Below are 16,020 nucleotides of genomic sequence, written 5' to 3'. Positions count from 1 at the left end.
AACACTCAGGAAATCATACCAACAATCATAATAATAAGGGCAATTATCTTTGATTCCATGTTAGCTTTACCATATAAGACACAATTTGTGGTGATTGTCTGGTGTTGGAAAGCAAATACCCGCAATTATCGTTGACCGGTGGACGCTCTGAAACAATTTTTGAAATTGCACTCTTACAGCACAGATTGATCAGTCATTGTCATGAGTTGATCTCGTTTGCTATTGATTGCTATCTGTGTTGAATGAAGGGAACATTTTAGTGCAGACATTTAGGTGCCTATAGTGTTTAGTTGATATCAATACAGTATGCATTTGAGACAAAGTGCCCTATGAAATTAGTGCTGATGTCTAATGTGATCTCATGAATCAACATACACAAGATGGATATGTTAGCAGCATCTAAAACATAAAGCATATTTACATGTTCATTATATATGAACTGTGCATTTTATTATAACTTTTTTTCATTGTTATGTTGTTAGCTTTAGGTAGAGGTGGGTGAAGGGCAAACTATCTATATAACTGCACAAATATATTTATAATAATATAGCTACAAGCAGCAGTTATCGGGTTTCAAACACGTTAAGGCCTTTATTGCATCTAAGGCCTTATTGGATCTAAAGTCTAGGACAACCTGAAATGAAAGGTTAATACAAAGTAATTATATGTATAAACACATATGCAAAGACATTTTGTTGTAGATGCAGAGTCTTCTCTTTATAATGCCATTTTCAGGACTGTATCATGTGGCATAATTGCAAAGTGTGATTCCTCAGTGCAAATGAAGTGGTAAACTTTGACAAAATGTGATTTTAAATGTAATAATAATGTTTTTTAAACTATCTGAATCTCAGTACCTAAATAAAACCTGAGAAAAGAACTATATAAGTGATAGAATGAGCCAATGAGTGATCCTTTGCTGCCATCTAGTGGTTGCATTTGCACTTTCAGGGAATGAAACATAGATAACTCTAGATATTGACCATATTATGGAACGGCTCAGTTATAACAGTCCAAATGTAAATGTTCAACATTTTTTTATTGATAATTATTGACATCAAGATTTGAAAGAGTTTTGAGTTAAAAACCGATGACTAGTTCACAAAAGTGAAAAAAAAAATCAAATATTTAAAGAACAGTTGGATTGACAGCAGTGGTCCAAGAGGCCAAGAGTAGATCTATCATATGATATGAAAATCTAGTGTTTGTGTGAATATATGAGCATTATTTTAGCGATTTGAGGCCATTTACCATAGAAATTATGTGTTTTTGAAGTCTTTTTAACTGTTAAAGCGTCACCTATGGTCAGATGAAACTTGAAACTTTGCATGGTTGTTAAGAGTCATCTGACACATGTTTTCCAGAAGTTTTAAAAGTTTTGAGTTTTCGTTTAGGTTTTATAGGCTTTTGGATATAAAAGACAAAATTCAACATTTTTTTTTTTAATTATTGATTAGAGAGTCCAGAGAATTTTGTTGCATTTTTACATATTGACAGCTATAATGTAAATATTGCTTATGAATTTTTATGAGATCAGGCTGCAACATCAATTCCTTCAGAGGACTGCAACAAATCTGAAGGAGCTTTAACTTAATAGATTTGCTCCGGTCAAACTAGTTTGAGAGAGTGTAGACAAACCGAAGGGAATTTGGGTAACACATGCTTGCAATTTTGTTTTTATAGCTTACTTTTCGAGCCCTGCATTTTCAACATTTGTGCTTTCTGAACCTTTTAAATCCAAAGAATGTGTTACAGTCAGCGGCAGACTCATCTGGCTCTAATTAAGATCAGTATTGTTCTTCTAGCCTCTGTGAAAGGGCATTAGGGAGCAACTAAACACACACATACACACACAGTTCCAAAGTATCTGCTATTGTACTGTACTAATCTGCAACATTCTGGTCTGCGATTTCCACGTACCTTCATAGTGCTCACTATTTACACCTAATTAGGAAATAACCCCTATTTGACCTTATTTCTCTTTTTTCTTATCTTGTATTTTTCAGGCGGCTGCACTGCACCAGAAATTACATCCACATGCACCTGTTTGTATCGTTCATGTTGAGGGCCATTAGTATATTTGTGAAAGATGTGGTGTTGTACTCTGGTGCGGCACTGCAGGAAATGGAGCGCATCACTGTGGAGGATCTCAAATCCATCACCGAAGCCCCTCCTGCCAACAAGACCAAGTTTGTAAGTGCAGCACACATACTATTATATCTAAGAGCAAAGTCCGTAAGATAGAAATCTCACACTGTGTTGTTGCCATAGTAGTAGTTTGGGAGCATCGTTATCCTTTCAAGCCATTTGTTGTTGACTTGCCACTAAAACTCTTCTTTAATTTCCACATATGTGCGTAACCAGGAAACAAGGTTTCAATTAAGCTTGATGTGAATTAAATTAATTTCCTTTTTAATTAAACCTTATAAGTAAGACTGTTATAGTAACTATGGTAGTTACTCATACGCAGTAACAGGAAGGATTATGGATATTCACATTTGGCATGAATATGGGTCCCAAGCCATATCCAGAGACTAGAATCTAAAAAAGATTTGAGGGTGTGCTCTTTTAACTTGGAACAGTAAACATTCACCCAGCATACACCCAGTTCCCTTTGGATATTGGTTCACTCTGCATTGCGTCAGTAGCTGACACTATGGGGAAACACCTTTTTCCAAAAAATTGGAAAATTAAATCACACCAGTGTCTCACACTGGCCAATGGCATTGGAGCATGCCAAATATTTGAATAAATGTTTCAGTGTCATCTTGCACATTACCGGCTGCTTTTAATCACACCACTGCAGTCAACGTACTGCTATTGTCCAATTTGTTTTCACTTATTTGGTAACACTTTAGTTTAGGGGTAAGTTTTCACTATTAACTAGTTGCTTATTAGTACTTATCAGTACTTTTAAAGCACATAATAATGGCTTTTTCTGCATGATCATATTTTAGATCCCTTAACCCTATCCCATACCTAAACTTAACAACTACCTTACTAACTATTAATAAGAAACAGATTAGGAGTTTATTGAGGCAAAGGTTGTGGCCACATGTTTGATCATTAATTCTTTGCAGTTTGTTTCAGTACTTTTTTTACTTTTTTATTTCTAGCACTCTCCACAGTCTCCACAGGCCTTAGAGAAATGACATTTCACTCCCTCTTTATACTTGTATATGGCTAGTGTGACAGTAAAGCTATCTTGAAACTTAAATATAAAGCAGACACAATGTCAAATCCTCAGAAACCTCCTCATTCAGTTGTCGACTTGTTCCACCTGAGGACAAGAGGGTTTGGAAGATCTTGACACCTTCTGCAGCAGATACCATTGCTATTCACTTCCAACAAACTAGCCATTCTCCTTCTGTGATCCGTTGAGGAAGAGTACAGGTACATTCACTCGTGGACGCATTGTTTCAAATGTCAAGCCGTGAGTGGTCCTAATGTAAGTTCCTTCCAGTCATCTAGCATGAGAGCTGTCTTTTCTCCTTTGGGAGATTCCATGCCGAAGCTGTTTTTGATGTGACAGACTGTCCTCACTATGAGGGCATGATTCTCAGGAGGCTAGCTCTTGTTATGGAAGACCAGCTGGCTTCACAGGTTGTTCCACTGTCTTCTTTTTCCTGTTCTCATGAACTGCAGAGGAAGCAGCAATTGAGCCCCCAGTTTTGCATCCTTACCAATTATTTTCACTGGAGCTGATCTTCACAACTCCTTGGGAGACCTTGATTTGGTCACATTTGGCAGATCGGGTGATGGGGATGATGCCATGTCACTGGCAGCCTCTGACAAAGAAAGACTGTCCAGATTTGTCCAGCATGGCAGAGGAATCTAGCCTTCTTCATCAGAGTGAACTGGAGGAGTCAGGGATCCGACACAAAAATCTTCTGCATTTACTGACCAAAGCTGTTGACAAGTTGGCCATCAGAGCCACCTCACAGAGACCTGTTCCACTCTTCCTGGAGGTGCACAAGGAGCTGAGAAAAATCTGTTCTCAATTTGTACCCACGTTTCACAATCCCCTAGTTGTTGTTTTTTGCAGTGCAGGACGGCACTGTCTGCCAGGAGTATGACAAAAGACATGGACAAGAAGAATACAAACTGAGAGCATTAGTGTTGCAAGCGACAGAGATCTATTGGGAGCCTCATTGTCGTTGTATGCCATCTGTGGCTAAATTGGACTGAAATGAAAGACTGAAAAAAAACTACTTTTTGTTGTCTCCCATCAGTGTGCCTAATTTGAAGACACTACAGCAGGATTTACAAAGATTCACAGCAGCACGAAAACTTGATCCTCCACCTGTCTGGATCAGGCTTTTCGTCAGCTCATCACCCAGCAAAGGCATCTGTTAGCTCTGCCTTACACCCTCAAAAAGAGCCTGAGCCAGCTGTCCGGCTGCAGAGCTCGTGGCCAAAAAGTCGCCTTATCCAAACCCGCAGGAACTCTGTCCAAGTGAAAAACCTGCACCTGATAAACAGTAACAGTATCACTCCTCTCCTGGTGTGCTAAGAAGAGTTTGCAGTCCGATGTTCTGCAAGAGCCAGCTCTAAAATGAACCCGTTCAGTGCATCCATTTTCTCTTCCCCCCTTGTTTCAGGACAGAAAGGTAGATTGATGTGTTATGACTGTTCAGAATTGTCCATGTACAATAAAAACATCAAAAAAGGACATTCCTCATCTTCTTGCACTTACTCAACCTCACTCAGCACTTCAGATTGTTCTCTTAAGGTGACATTTTTTAGCTTTTGCCATAAGGTAAAGGGGGGAAAGGTTATCTGACACTCAGCAAGTGTGAGCAAAATACATAAGATTAATTTGGTGTCATGTGTGAGAACCACTACTCAACACTTTCCCTACAGGGAATGGGTGAAGTCTGCATGCTGAACTGCCTCAACAATTGGCTGTTGATTGTGCAAACACACAGACCTTTCATAAGGCCTCATTCTTTGCCTTATGTTGTGCTTTTTGTGCACCAGCAACTTGATGTTGCTTTGTATAACATCAATAAGCACAGGTGAAAGATACACCATTCAGATGCACTGGGACACATCATCAGTAATGTACACTGGGTCACTGTTTGTTTCAGGACTTTCAACATAATACACCCTCTCCCAGGTGACCTGGCTGAAAACCTGTCCTGTGTCTCAGCAGCATTTGCCCACAGTTCTGTCCTTTTAATCCAAAGCCACCTAGTGGCTTTTTCTGTGGCTTCACTTGTAGATCTGATCACCTTTCTCTTTGGCTTCCCGGTTGTGCCTAGTACAAAGTGCAAAGTAAACACTCTCTGAATCCTCTGCAGCCCACCTCCAGAGGCTCACAATGAGTTTGCCAGCCCTGCCTTTTGCACTTTTCATCTAGCTCCTGGTACTTGGTGCATTTGTCTTATTGGGAATCCACTACTGTTAACTGTATATAAAGATGCTGGAGTTGCTGTAGTCCATGTTATATTTGATGTGCACCAGTAATACCACTGCAATTCTGCTTATACTAACATATTATGACGAATGGCTGGCTGTTTAACCTCTGATGATATGTTTATATACGCTTGTACAATTTTTGTATGGTATTGGCAGTGATCACCACCTCAGTGTTTAATGGACACTGTTCCCCATATGAGTAGTTATCGATGCAGTGAACCAAAATCAAAGGGGAATATCTATGGTTACTCTCGTAACCTTAGTTCCCGGAAATTAGGGAATGAGACATTGCAACCAATGGCTGTTATTGTACTATTAGCAGAGCAGCCAGTTATTCCTTATTCAAAGGCTTTTGAGGATTTGCCATTTATCACTGCTTTATATAGGATAAGAGACACTTCCATTTGGTGCACTTGAACGCCATTGGCCAGTGTGATTCAATAATGCTTTAGTATTTCTGGAGAAAGGTAGTTTCCCACAGCACTAGCTATTGACGCCATTTCTCGCTTCCTCATCTCAGGGAAGACCAGCAACCATTCACATTTTCTTTAGAAACTTGTTTTAATGGTCTTTCTCTATACACTGTCGATTTTTGAGGGTTATTCAAGTTACATGTAGCTTGTATCTCAAAACCAGATGAAGGTGAAATAGGAACACATGCTTCTAATCAATATGTGCTGAATCAATTTTACTTTACCCTTCAAGATTGGCTGTAAGGTGGCTGTCACTCTCTTCTTGTACTTCTTGGCGACTAATTATTACTGGATTCTGGTGGAAGGCCTGTACCTGCACAGCCTTATCTTCATGACCTTCTTCTCAGACAGGAAGTACCTCTGGGGCTTTACTCTGATTGGCTGGGGTGAGTAAACAGTCTTGTTCATGCAGACTCATTTCCAATACATGACACTAGGACATAATTATTCAGCTTCTGGCTACAGAATCAATGCTTCATTCGGACATCTTCTCCAGTTAATTTTAAATTTGCTATCATTTGGGCTGTCAATTGGTATATCGAACTGATTTTTAATTTTACTCTTAAATGATAGCAAGTTGCTTTGAGGTACTGCTAACTGTTTTCAGTGCAGCAAAGTGGCATACACTATATCTTTTGGAGACTGCAGCAAAAGTGTCTGTATTTGTGGATATACTTTGGACTCCACGGCTCCTGCATTGTACACACTGTGCGGAAAAGTTGGACATGCACAGCGCATACAATGTGGATGCTGTGAAGCTATCCTACTTCTCTGTTACTAATACCAGTGTTGCAGAGCCAGGGATCAACTATAAGATTTTTTTTTTCTGCTGGGCCAGGACTTCAGGCTTATATATATACATGCTTTGCCAGCATTTTCAGCACCAATGAAGGTCACTGAAGGTTTCACTAAACAAGTTTCATTAAACAGGTGTTCCTGCGATGTTTGTAACCATCTGGGCCAGCGTGAGAGCCACTCTTGCTGACACTGAGTAAGTGTTTATGCTTGATATTGTTTGCCAATATTGCTATGTGCTTTTATACAGGAATGCCTTATTAGTTTAGCCTGTGGAACAAATAAAATATTCTCTAAGTGGTAAATAATGTATGCACATGTAGGATGTTTTGCAAAAGACAGTATCTTGTATACTATATATTAAATATTAATAGGATGTCTGGATTGAGCTTTCTGAAAGTGACTGATGTGGTTTATGATCTACAGGTGCTGGGATTTAAGCGCAGGAAACTTGAAATGGATTGTGCAGATCCCGATTCTTACAGCAATTGTTGTAAGTTTCCATAAATAAAAATAAAAATGACATAAGTAGGTACTTATGTATTCTTTTGATAAAAAGTTTTTATATTTAAAAATTATATTTATTTGTCTGCCACTTCCTTTAATGTGAATACATTGTATGAATAATTTAATGCCGTTATTTGTGTCTGTAAGTTGTACATTTTAATTATGATCCATTAAAGTAGTGTATATATTTTTCCCCCACAGGTAAATTTTTTGTTGTTCCTGAATATAATTAGAGTCTTGGCAACAAAACTTAGAGAAACAAATGCAGGAAGATGTGACACCAGACAACAGTATAGGTAAGTTTATTTATTTTATTATTTTTTTTACACTACCATTTGAGATCAGAAAGATTTTATGTTTTTGAAAGATGTTATGTTCACCACGGCTGCATTTATTTGATCAAAACTACAGTAAAAACAGAATGTTGTGAAATATAATTATTTATTTAAAATATATAATTAATTTAAAATAACTTATTTCTATTTTAATGTCAAATAATAAATTAAAATATACTTTCATAATATATTTTTAATTTATTATATTGTATTTAAAAAATATATTTAAAAAGTGTAAGAAATCTTTCTAATTTGATGATTTTTTTAAGTTAAAGCCTTTAATGGACATAGACACTATTTGTAGCATTATAAATGCCTCTACTTTTATTTTTGATCGATTTAATGAATACTTGCTGAATAAAACAAATTTTTACTTTCAAAAAACGTATTGATGCCAAACTTTTAAATGGTAATCAATCTTTAAATATAGTTTGGTTCTTAATCTTCTTTGTTGTCTTTTATCTTTTTCTCTATGCCACAGAAAGCTGTTAAAATCGACGCTGGTCCTCATGCCATTGTTTGGGGTTCACTACATTGTGTTTATGGCAATGCCCTATACAGAAGTATCAGGGGTGCCGTGGCAAATCCAGATGCATTATGAAATGCTCTTTAATTCATTCCAGGTAATGTTAAAAGAAGATATAGACATTTAACATTGTGCATATACAACTAAATATTTGGCTATAACTTGTATCTTTATATTTAAATTCATGCTCTGTTTTCCAGGGATTCTTTGTTGCAATTATATATTGCTTCTGCAATGGAGAGGTAAGAATGACCTTTTATATATTTGTTTATAATATATTATTTTCACTGTTTGTATCACTTTGCTTATGTCGGCACATTATAGACAATCTATTAGATCAGTTGCACCTGAAATACCGGAGACAACAAATTCAGGAACAATTAAAACTCTAGTTTGTGTTAGTTATAGCACTTTATACAATTTTACAGCATTTACTTGCTGTTATTACTTTTCAGAAACGATTACTGCTTTAATTGTTTCATTTAATTGATACATTCTCTTAATTGATGCCATAGAAGAACCATTTTTGGTTCCACAAAGAACCATTTCTTGCTTACCTTTTTATAATCTAAAGAACCTTATTTGCCACACAGAACCTTTTGTGAAACAGAAAGGTTCTTCAGATATTAAAGGTTCGGTAACACTTTCTATGAAGCCCGTATTTATAATACATTATAAGGGTATTCTTAAGGCATTGTAATGAATGCATAATGCATTATAAAAAACCTTATAATATGTTATATCATCTCATGAGTATTCATAAGAACAGTTTTAATGTATTATAATTTGTACTTTTTTGTGGTTATAGCTTTTAAGAGTATGATTACCTCCTCCATAGTTATAACGTATTATAAGTGTCATATCTTGCCATGTTTCTCATGTCACTTTACTTAAAGCATACAAAGACCACTTATAAGTAATTATAATAATATTTACGAAAGAACCCTAAGATCAGGTATCAGTTTAGATAAATGTGTAATATGAACAGTTTGATGATTATGATGGTACCCTTCAGACAGCTTTTGATAAGTAACTCTGCAACTGCATGTCAGCTAGCAGTAATTATTATTATGCTGAATATATGCTAACACTAAATTTCGATGTTTCCCCAAAAGACAAACTATTATGTTATATTATAAGTAACTTTGCAAGTACATGAACATTCTACCTAGCCCAACCATAACCTAAGCCTACTAATACTCTAAGGAGTGTTGGTTGGCATGTAGTTAGAAAGTTTAAGCTTATAGTCAATAGACTTAGGGGACCATCAAAATAAAACGTAATATAATGTAAAAAATAAATGTAATATGATATAGTCCATTATAAATTAAGAAGATTTAATATGCCGTTCATTGTGTGTTATAAATAATCATAATCTTAAAAGTTATAACCTCAAATACTCAAATATTATAATGTATTATAATTGTTGTTATGATTATTCATGAGATGGTATAACATATTATAAGGTTTCTTAAAATGCATTATGCATTTATTATAATGCCTTAGAAATACCGTTATAATGTGTTATAAATAGGGGCTTCATAGAAAGTGTTACCAAAGGTTCTTTATGAAACCATTTAGACAAAAAGGTTTCTCTATGGCATTGTGAAGCACCTTTATTTTTAAGAGTGTATATTGCAGCGTTACTGATACATAAATAATAAAAATTTGATCCTACAATATCTTGCACGTTTCCAACTAAACCTAAACTAAATTTTCTTCTCCGAAGAGTGAAAAAATACCTTTTTTGTTCTCTTTCTCTGGCTAGTGGTGTATTCACTGATGATTTACACGCATTGTTCCTAATAGCTCTATTTATTATTTGGGTGCATCGGTTCGATCAATGGCACACAAGAGGCACTCCTTGGTTTTCCTTTATTTGTGTACATACTTGTTCTGTAAACTACAATACCTGTGATTACCTGTGACTTAATCACTCCTGTTAGTGTGGTTTTGTCCATTTACGCATATTGCAGTTCATTGCAATCTAGTCCGATGTTGTCAAGAACATTAATGAGAATTAATGGGTTGATTTAAATGACTGTAAAGAAGCAGTAAATGTGTATCTTAAAATTGGCAGGAATGTTTATCTTCTATTTCCAGGAAAATCACTAAGCTTGACCACAGTATGAACCTCTTGAGAAAACGCTGTCTGTCTTTCATTGTTATTTCTAGCAGTTATTTATAGGAGAATGGAGAAAGGGGTGAAACATCTTGTTTTCAGTGCTGGGTAGATTACTTACAAATTGTGGACCATCACTGATTTTAAATTACTAGTAGTTAGTTACGTAATCCATTACATTACACCTTTTAGGTAACATAAGCAGACTACTCTTAGATTACTTTTAGGTTATATTTGACCTAACTCACTTTTTTAGTACTGTGCGTGCACACTGGCTGATCTAGCCTGAAAAATAAGCTTTTTTTCACGTTATTGGAGCACAAGGAAATATGCAATTTAATCGTAAGATTGGTGAACAGTTTTGGAGAATGATTGATGATTTCCCATTCAAAAAGATAATTGCATTTGCACATTTGGACTTTGATAAATGACATATAATCAATAAAAAAGTAACTGTAATCTGATTACAAATTCTTCAATTTTGGAATCTGATTTTGTAATCCAGATTACATGTAATCAGTTACTGCTTCTTTTATTTATATATATTCTCATTCTATCTATCTTCAGGTCCAAGCAGAAATCAAGAAGTCATGGAGTCGGAGGACACTCGCTCTGGACTTCAAGAGAAAAGCCCGGAGTGGCAGTAACACGTATAGCTATGGACCCATGGTGTCTCACACCAGCGTAACTAACGTGACCGCACGGGGCCCTCTGGCCCTGCACCTCACCACCCGTCTGGGGCCCGTCTCCATCAACGGCCACCGGAACCTTCCGGGATACGTGAAGAACGGCTCCGTCTCTGAGAACTCCATCCCGTCCTCAGGTCAGGAGGTCCACATACAAGAGGAAGAACCTTCAAAGAACTTCCAGGTGGAAAAAAACATCCCGGTGGTGGAGGAAGAAAGAGAAACAGTCATGTGACTTCACAAACCTTAATAAAGACAATAACAAATTATGAAGGATTAGAGAGTCCTTTGTTTCTCAGGATTTTCTCACAATTTGGGTTGTGGGACCATCTCAGATGTACAGTTGGAGACACAGCGACGGACCTAAGGGACCAGATATGATCCGTGTCTTTTACGTATATGAGCCACATGTTCTTGCAAGACTGGAAGCTACTACAGGCACCAGGCCATCTTCACCAGCAGTATTACGGGATGAGAATGGATTTTCGTTTTAAAAATTGTGGTGAACGAACAACGCCGGTGCATTCAGGTTGTCACATCACCTCCTTAGATGAAGAACGGTGAGTTTGCTTCAGGATCAAGTCATATGAAAATATATGGCACTGTGGACCGTGAATTGTAAATAGGACACTCATGATATTTGAAATATATATATATTAAAATGTTTTTGATCAGCACTAATATAATGTTATTTACAATTGCAACTGCCAGTAGAGACACTCTTTGCTTTATGATAGCAGGTTTTTGTTAGTAGAATGTGATATTTATATGTCTCTAAGCCAATCGTGTCTCGTTTTTTCCACGTAGATTTGCCAAATCTTGCCGAACTGTCTCTCTTTCCTTTATGAGTCTGACTCTGAATCTGTGTAGATTTATACACGTACAAGTTGCATTATTGGCGGTGATGATGAAGTGATTATTCCCAGTGGTGAAACGTCAAAGCATTTTGTTATTAAGACAGACACATACTATACTAAGCATAAAAGAAAATTCTGTCTGCATTTTTTATTTTCAGGCTCATTTTTGGCTGCCTTAACCATTGCAATTTATTATAGCAAATGTATCCTACTGCTTTATAATCATCATTTATATATATAAAAAATAAATAACAGTCCACCACAAAATCTCTCAAAAAGTGTGGGTAGCTTTTCAACAGCTATTTTTATCATCCAAAGGGGAACATTTTTATATAGTCTGATCATATATAAGCAGTGTTGGGGAAATTTACTTCTAAAAGTAATGCATTACAATATTGTATTACTCCCCTAAAAAGTAACTAAGTTACTTTTTTTATGGAAAGTGATACGCTACTTCTGCGTTGTTCTCATTTGGGCTGGGCTTGCTTGATTGTTTTTAATATACAAAGTGGTAACACTTTAGAATACCGTTCCGTCATTAATGAACAAATGACTAATGCACTATTAACATTTTAGTAATAACTAACAAGAAACTCTGATTAACAAATAAGTTAGTAATAGCGTTCAGTTGAACATGGTAGTTCACTATTAGCTAATCAGTAACTACAATTTTTTTCATATCTCCCGTAGAACTACTAAGAACTGCTATATACGTGTTCATAATTAATGTGAAAAATGCAAAATGTCTAAAGTTAAGATCATGGTAATGCACTAGTAATGACTCAAGTATTACCAAATCCATTAGAAGGAATTACTTATTATTTGGATCAGTATTCTAAAGTGAAGATCATGATATTGACTAAAGTCAATACAAACTATTTGAGGTTTTTGTAAGGTTCTGAAGAGTGATACTTCCAATGGCTTTGGTAACTCTTAACTCATTACTAGTGGGTTACCATGATCATTACTTTAGAATTAATTATACATTTTGCATCATTTACATTAATTATGAACATGTGTATAGTATTTGTTAGTAGTTCTCTGAGAGATATGAAAAAAATAGTAGTTACTGATTAGCTAATAGTGAACTACCACTTTCGTTAATCAGAATTTCTTGTTAGTTAATAGTAGTCACTATAATGTTAATAGTGCATTAGTCATTTGTTCCTGTGTAGTTATTTATTAATGACAGAACAGCATTCTAAAGTGTTACCTAAAAAGTTATATTTTTGGCAAATGTAAAAGCCCTTTCACACCAAAAGTGAAATGAATGAGCCTCAAGCGGAAGGAAATGTAAATTCATGCCTGTACAGTAGAAGGCACAGCTCAAAATAACAAATGTTATGTTTATCTAACATAATTTTTTGTATATTAGTATGGTTCAATTGGATCATCAAAGGTCAGCAGTGAACACATTGGTTAATAAAATAGGATTAAATACATAAAGGATATTTGTGTAATTTAACACATTTAACTATTGCAGGTTTGGGTCATATTCAGAGTTTGCATTTCGCTGTTTTAATTATGTTGAGCATTCACATTTAATCTGGCACTACAGTTACCATCACAGCAAACACAACGCCTCTGTACTTACTCCTAATTTCTCTCAACATGGCAGCACGAGAGCTGTCAGTCAATTAATTGGGAAAATGTAAATGCCATTAATTATTTGAAAATGTAAATTGAAAAGTAATTCATTACTTTACTGGTTAGTTAAAAAAGTAATCTGATTACGTAGCTTGCATTACTTATAATGTGTTACACCCAACACTGCATATAAGCAATACAGTAATTATCATTAACAAACCACATAATATGAGTCTTAATTTATATCAGTGCAGGATGCCATTTAATACTTAAGGTAAGGTCTGCACTACTAACTATTGCACTACAGTTTGCATTCAACAGGAATGATTAGAATATTTTCATAATGTTAAGTATACATTTTTAATGACACATTTATGAAAATTATTATATTGCCTTACAACATATTCTTTCCTACAATATAGCCAGTATACCTTTCATTTGGTGTTTTCTGTTATTTGGTTTCATTTTAAGTGTGTGTGAATGAATAAAATACACCTATCATTCAGAGTAAATCAATTAACAGCTTCATTATGATCTGTACTGTAAGAGTTTTCAGGGAATTCTTGATCTCCATAAAGAGCTGTTCATTGAAAACATCTGTACATTAATATACATTATCCTCATTATCGGATAATGAATGTCATATTTTTCACATCTAGATTTCATCCTGAAAAGGCTTTTATTATACCGCTCGTGCTTCACTCCACTGCCTCACATTACATTCAATCATTTCAGCAAAATGTCATACATTACTGTATTTGAAAAGCTCAAAAGCATTTTTTACAGCCATAAGGAAGAACAAATGTGCATATGGGGAATGAACCCTTTATTTGTTACTATTTAACTGAAGTCAGTATTATAGATTTAGAGGCTAATGGTCTGTTATGTATAATATAATGCTGCTTTTTGTTACTCCATGTATATATGTCAATATTGTGTTTGCTAAGTACACGAAAATGTCCATCCAGTTACGAGCTAAATGTTCATCTCCGTATATTTTGGAATGTAATACGACTATGAAAAGACTGTAATCAAGGTTATAATTTCATATGCTGGCAGTTCAGTATACAGTATTAGTATACCTAAATTATTTTATTTCTTTTCATATTAAATGATAATAAATTCAAACCTTTATTCAACAGTATATAAATATATAACAATTGTCCTTGAACTTGAGGACAGATCAAAATGAGAACATTTCAATCAAGTTTTTACTATTAAATGTAGTCTATTTTGCACTTTTTATGTCTTGATACTTGGTTCAGACTGTTGTTTCAGATATTAACAGCGATTGATTTGGAAATAACTGCTTGAATGATGGATGAATATTGAGGTTTCAATCAGTGAAGCAATTGATCTTATTTTACTGCTTTGAATGACTGTTTATGTCTGCTTTATTCAATTGTATTACATATGTTTTTATTACAACTCACCATTCTTCATGTCCTCATCAGAAGTGGTTTAACACAATGCAACAAAGAATATTTTACACAAAAAAATACATTTCTTTCAAATGCTTTCTTTCTCCAGTGTACCTTTTGTTGTTGTTGTTGTTGATGTTGTTTATATGTTATGTTACATAAATGCAAACTAACTTTTCTATGTACACCAGTGTTGTGTTATTTAGTGCTGATCATGTGTATCATGTGAATAATAAATGAAAATGTATAATTAACAGAGAATCATTTATTGTCAGTATTTACAATTTACAATAAAATAAATATGTTGCAAATGTACATTTACAAATTTTCTTACAAAAATAAAAAATGGCTAATGAAAGTTTAGCAAGCACCATTAGAGTGACCAAATGTTCACTTCTTTGCAGGCTTCTTGGCAGCGCTCTTTTCTCCACCTCCTCCTTTGCCTCCTTTTTCTTCTGCTTTCTCTCCACCTCCCTTTTTACCTTTTCCTCCATCTGATGCCTCTTTCTTTGATGCTCCTTTCTCTCCTTTTTCTCCCTTTTCCCCCTTCTTCTTTGCAGGTTCTTCCTTCTCTTCTCCCTTCCCTTCTTTTCCTTCTTTTGCGCCCTTGCCTTCCTTTTTGCCTTCTTTTTCTTTCTTCTTTCCCTTTTCTGCATCAACCTTTCCCGCAACGGTTGGCACCTCCTCCTTCTCTTCAACCTTAGCCGCTGAACAAGAGAGGAAAGAAAGAACAATCAGGATTGGGTCAACAGTATGTATTTGATGAAATATTTCAAGATTTACTTTCTAGTCAATTTCTAGTAAATTCCACACATAATTGCAAGGAAACAGCAAGTACACTCTTTTTGTCTAAATGGTTCCATGAAGAACCCTTAACATCTGAAGAGCCTTTCTGTTTCACAAAAGGTTCTTTGTGGCGAAAGAAGGTTCTTCAAATTATAAAAAGCTAAGAAAGGTGTGGTTCTATAAAGAACCTTTGACTGAATGGTTCTTTGTAGAACCAAAAATGGTTCTTCTATGGCATCGCTGTGAAGAACGTCTCGGTTACGTATTGTAAACCTCGTTTCCTGAAGGAGGGAATGGAGACGTCACATCGGAGGCTGACGAGTTGGGATATCGCCTACGCTCCAACCCTTGCTGCAAAAAGGTGAGCATGACTCGGTGGTCCTCATTTCTAGAGAAAGCCCTTTCGACGAACAGGTTCCACTTCAAGGCGGAAGCATGTCTCGTGGATACAGCTCTCGCCGAAGTGATGGTGTCTACCACTCCTTGGGGTAGATCACCTAGAAC

The 16,020-nt window shown here is 35.7% G+C and overlaps 2 protein-coding genes across 2 annotated transcripts in view; one reads left to right on the top strand and one right to left on the bottom strand.

The window, feature by feature from the left end:
* The window catches only part of pth1r (parathyroid hormone 1 receptor), a 142,710-nt gene extending 127,590 nt beyond the window's left edge, over positions 1-15,120 (top strand). Inside the window, exons 6-13 of the mRNA XM_073848757.1 lie at positions 2,007-2,193; positions 6,127-6,280; positions 6,825-6,885; positions 7,116-7,182; positions 7,398-7,492; positions 8,013-8,154; positions 8,258-8,299; positions 10,747-15,120. Coding sequence (XP_073704858.1) covers positions 2,007-2,193; positions 6,127-6,280; positions 6,825-6,885; positions 7,116-7,182; positions 7,398-7,492; positions 8,013-8,154; positions 8,258-8,299; positions 10,747-11,100 — 1,102 coding nt within the window. The 3' untranslated portion in view covers positions 11,101-15,120. The remainder of the gene's footprint in view (positions 1-2,006; positions 2,194-6,126; positions 6,281-6,824; positions 6,886-7,115; positions 7,183-7,397; positions 7,493-8,012; positions 8,155-8,257; positions 8,300-10,746) is intronic.
* tmie (transmembrane inner ear) overlaps positions 15,121-16,020 on the bottom strand; it is a 43,596-nt gene continuing 42,696 nt past the window's right edge. Inside the window, exon 4 of the mRNA XM_073849484.1 lies at positions 15,121-15,437. Within this exon, the coding sequence (XP_073705585.1) occupies positions 15,121-15,437 (317 nt within the window). The remainder of the gene's footprint in view (positions 15,438-16,020) is intronic.

This window comes from Garra rufa, chromosome 10 (assembly GCF_049309525.1).
Source record: "Garra rufa chromosome 10, GarRuf1.0, whole genome shotgun sequence".
NCBI classification, from domain to species: Eukaryota; Metazoa; Chordata; class Actinopteri; order Cypriniformes; family Cyprinidae; genus Garra; species Garra rufa.
The sequence above is the reverse complement of the archived record's forward strand: the minus strand, read 5'-3'. Positions and strand labels throughout refer to the sequence as shown.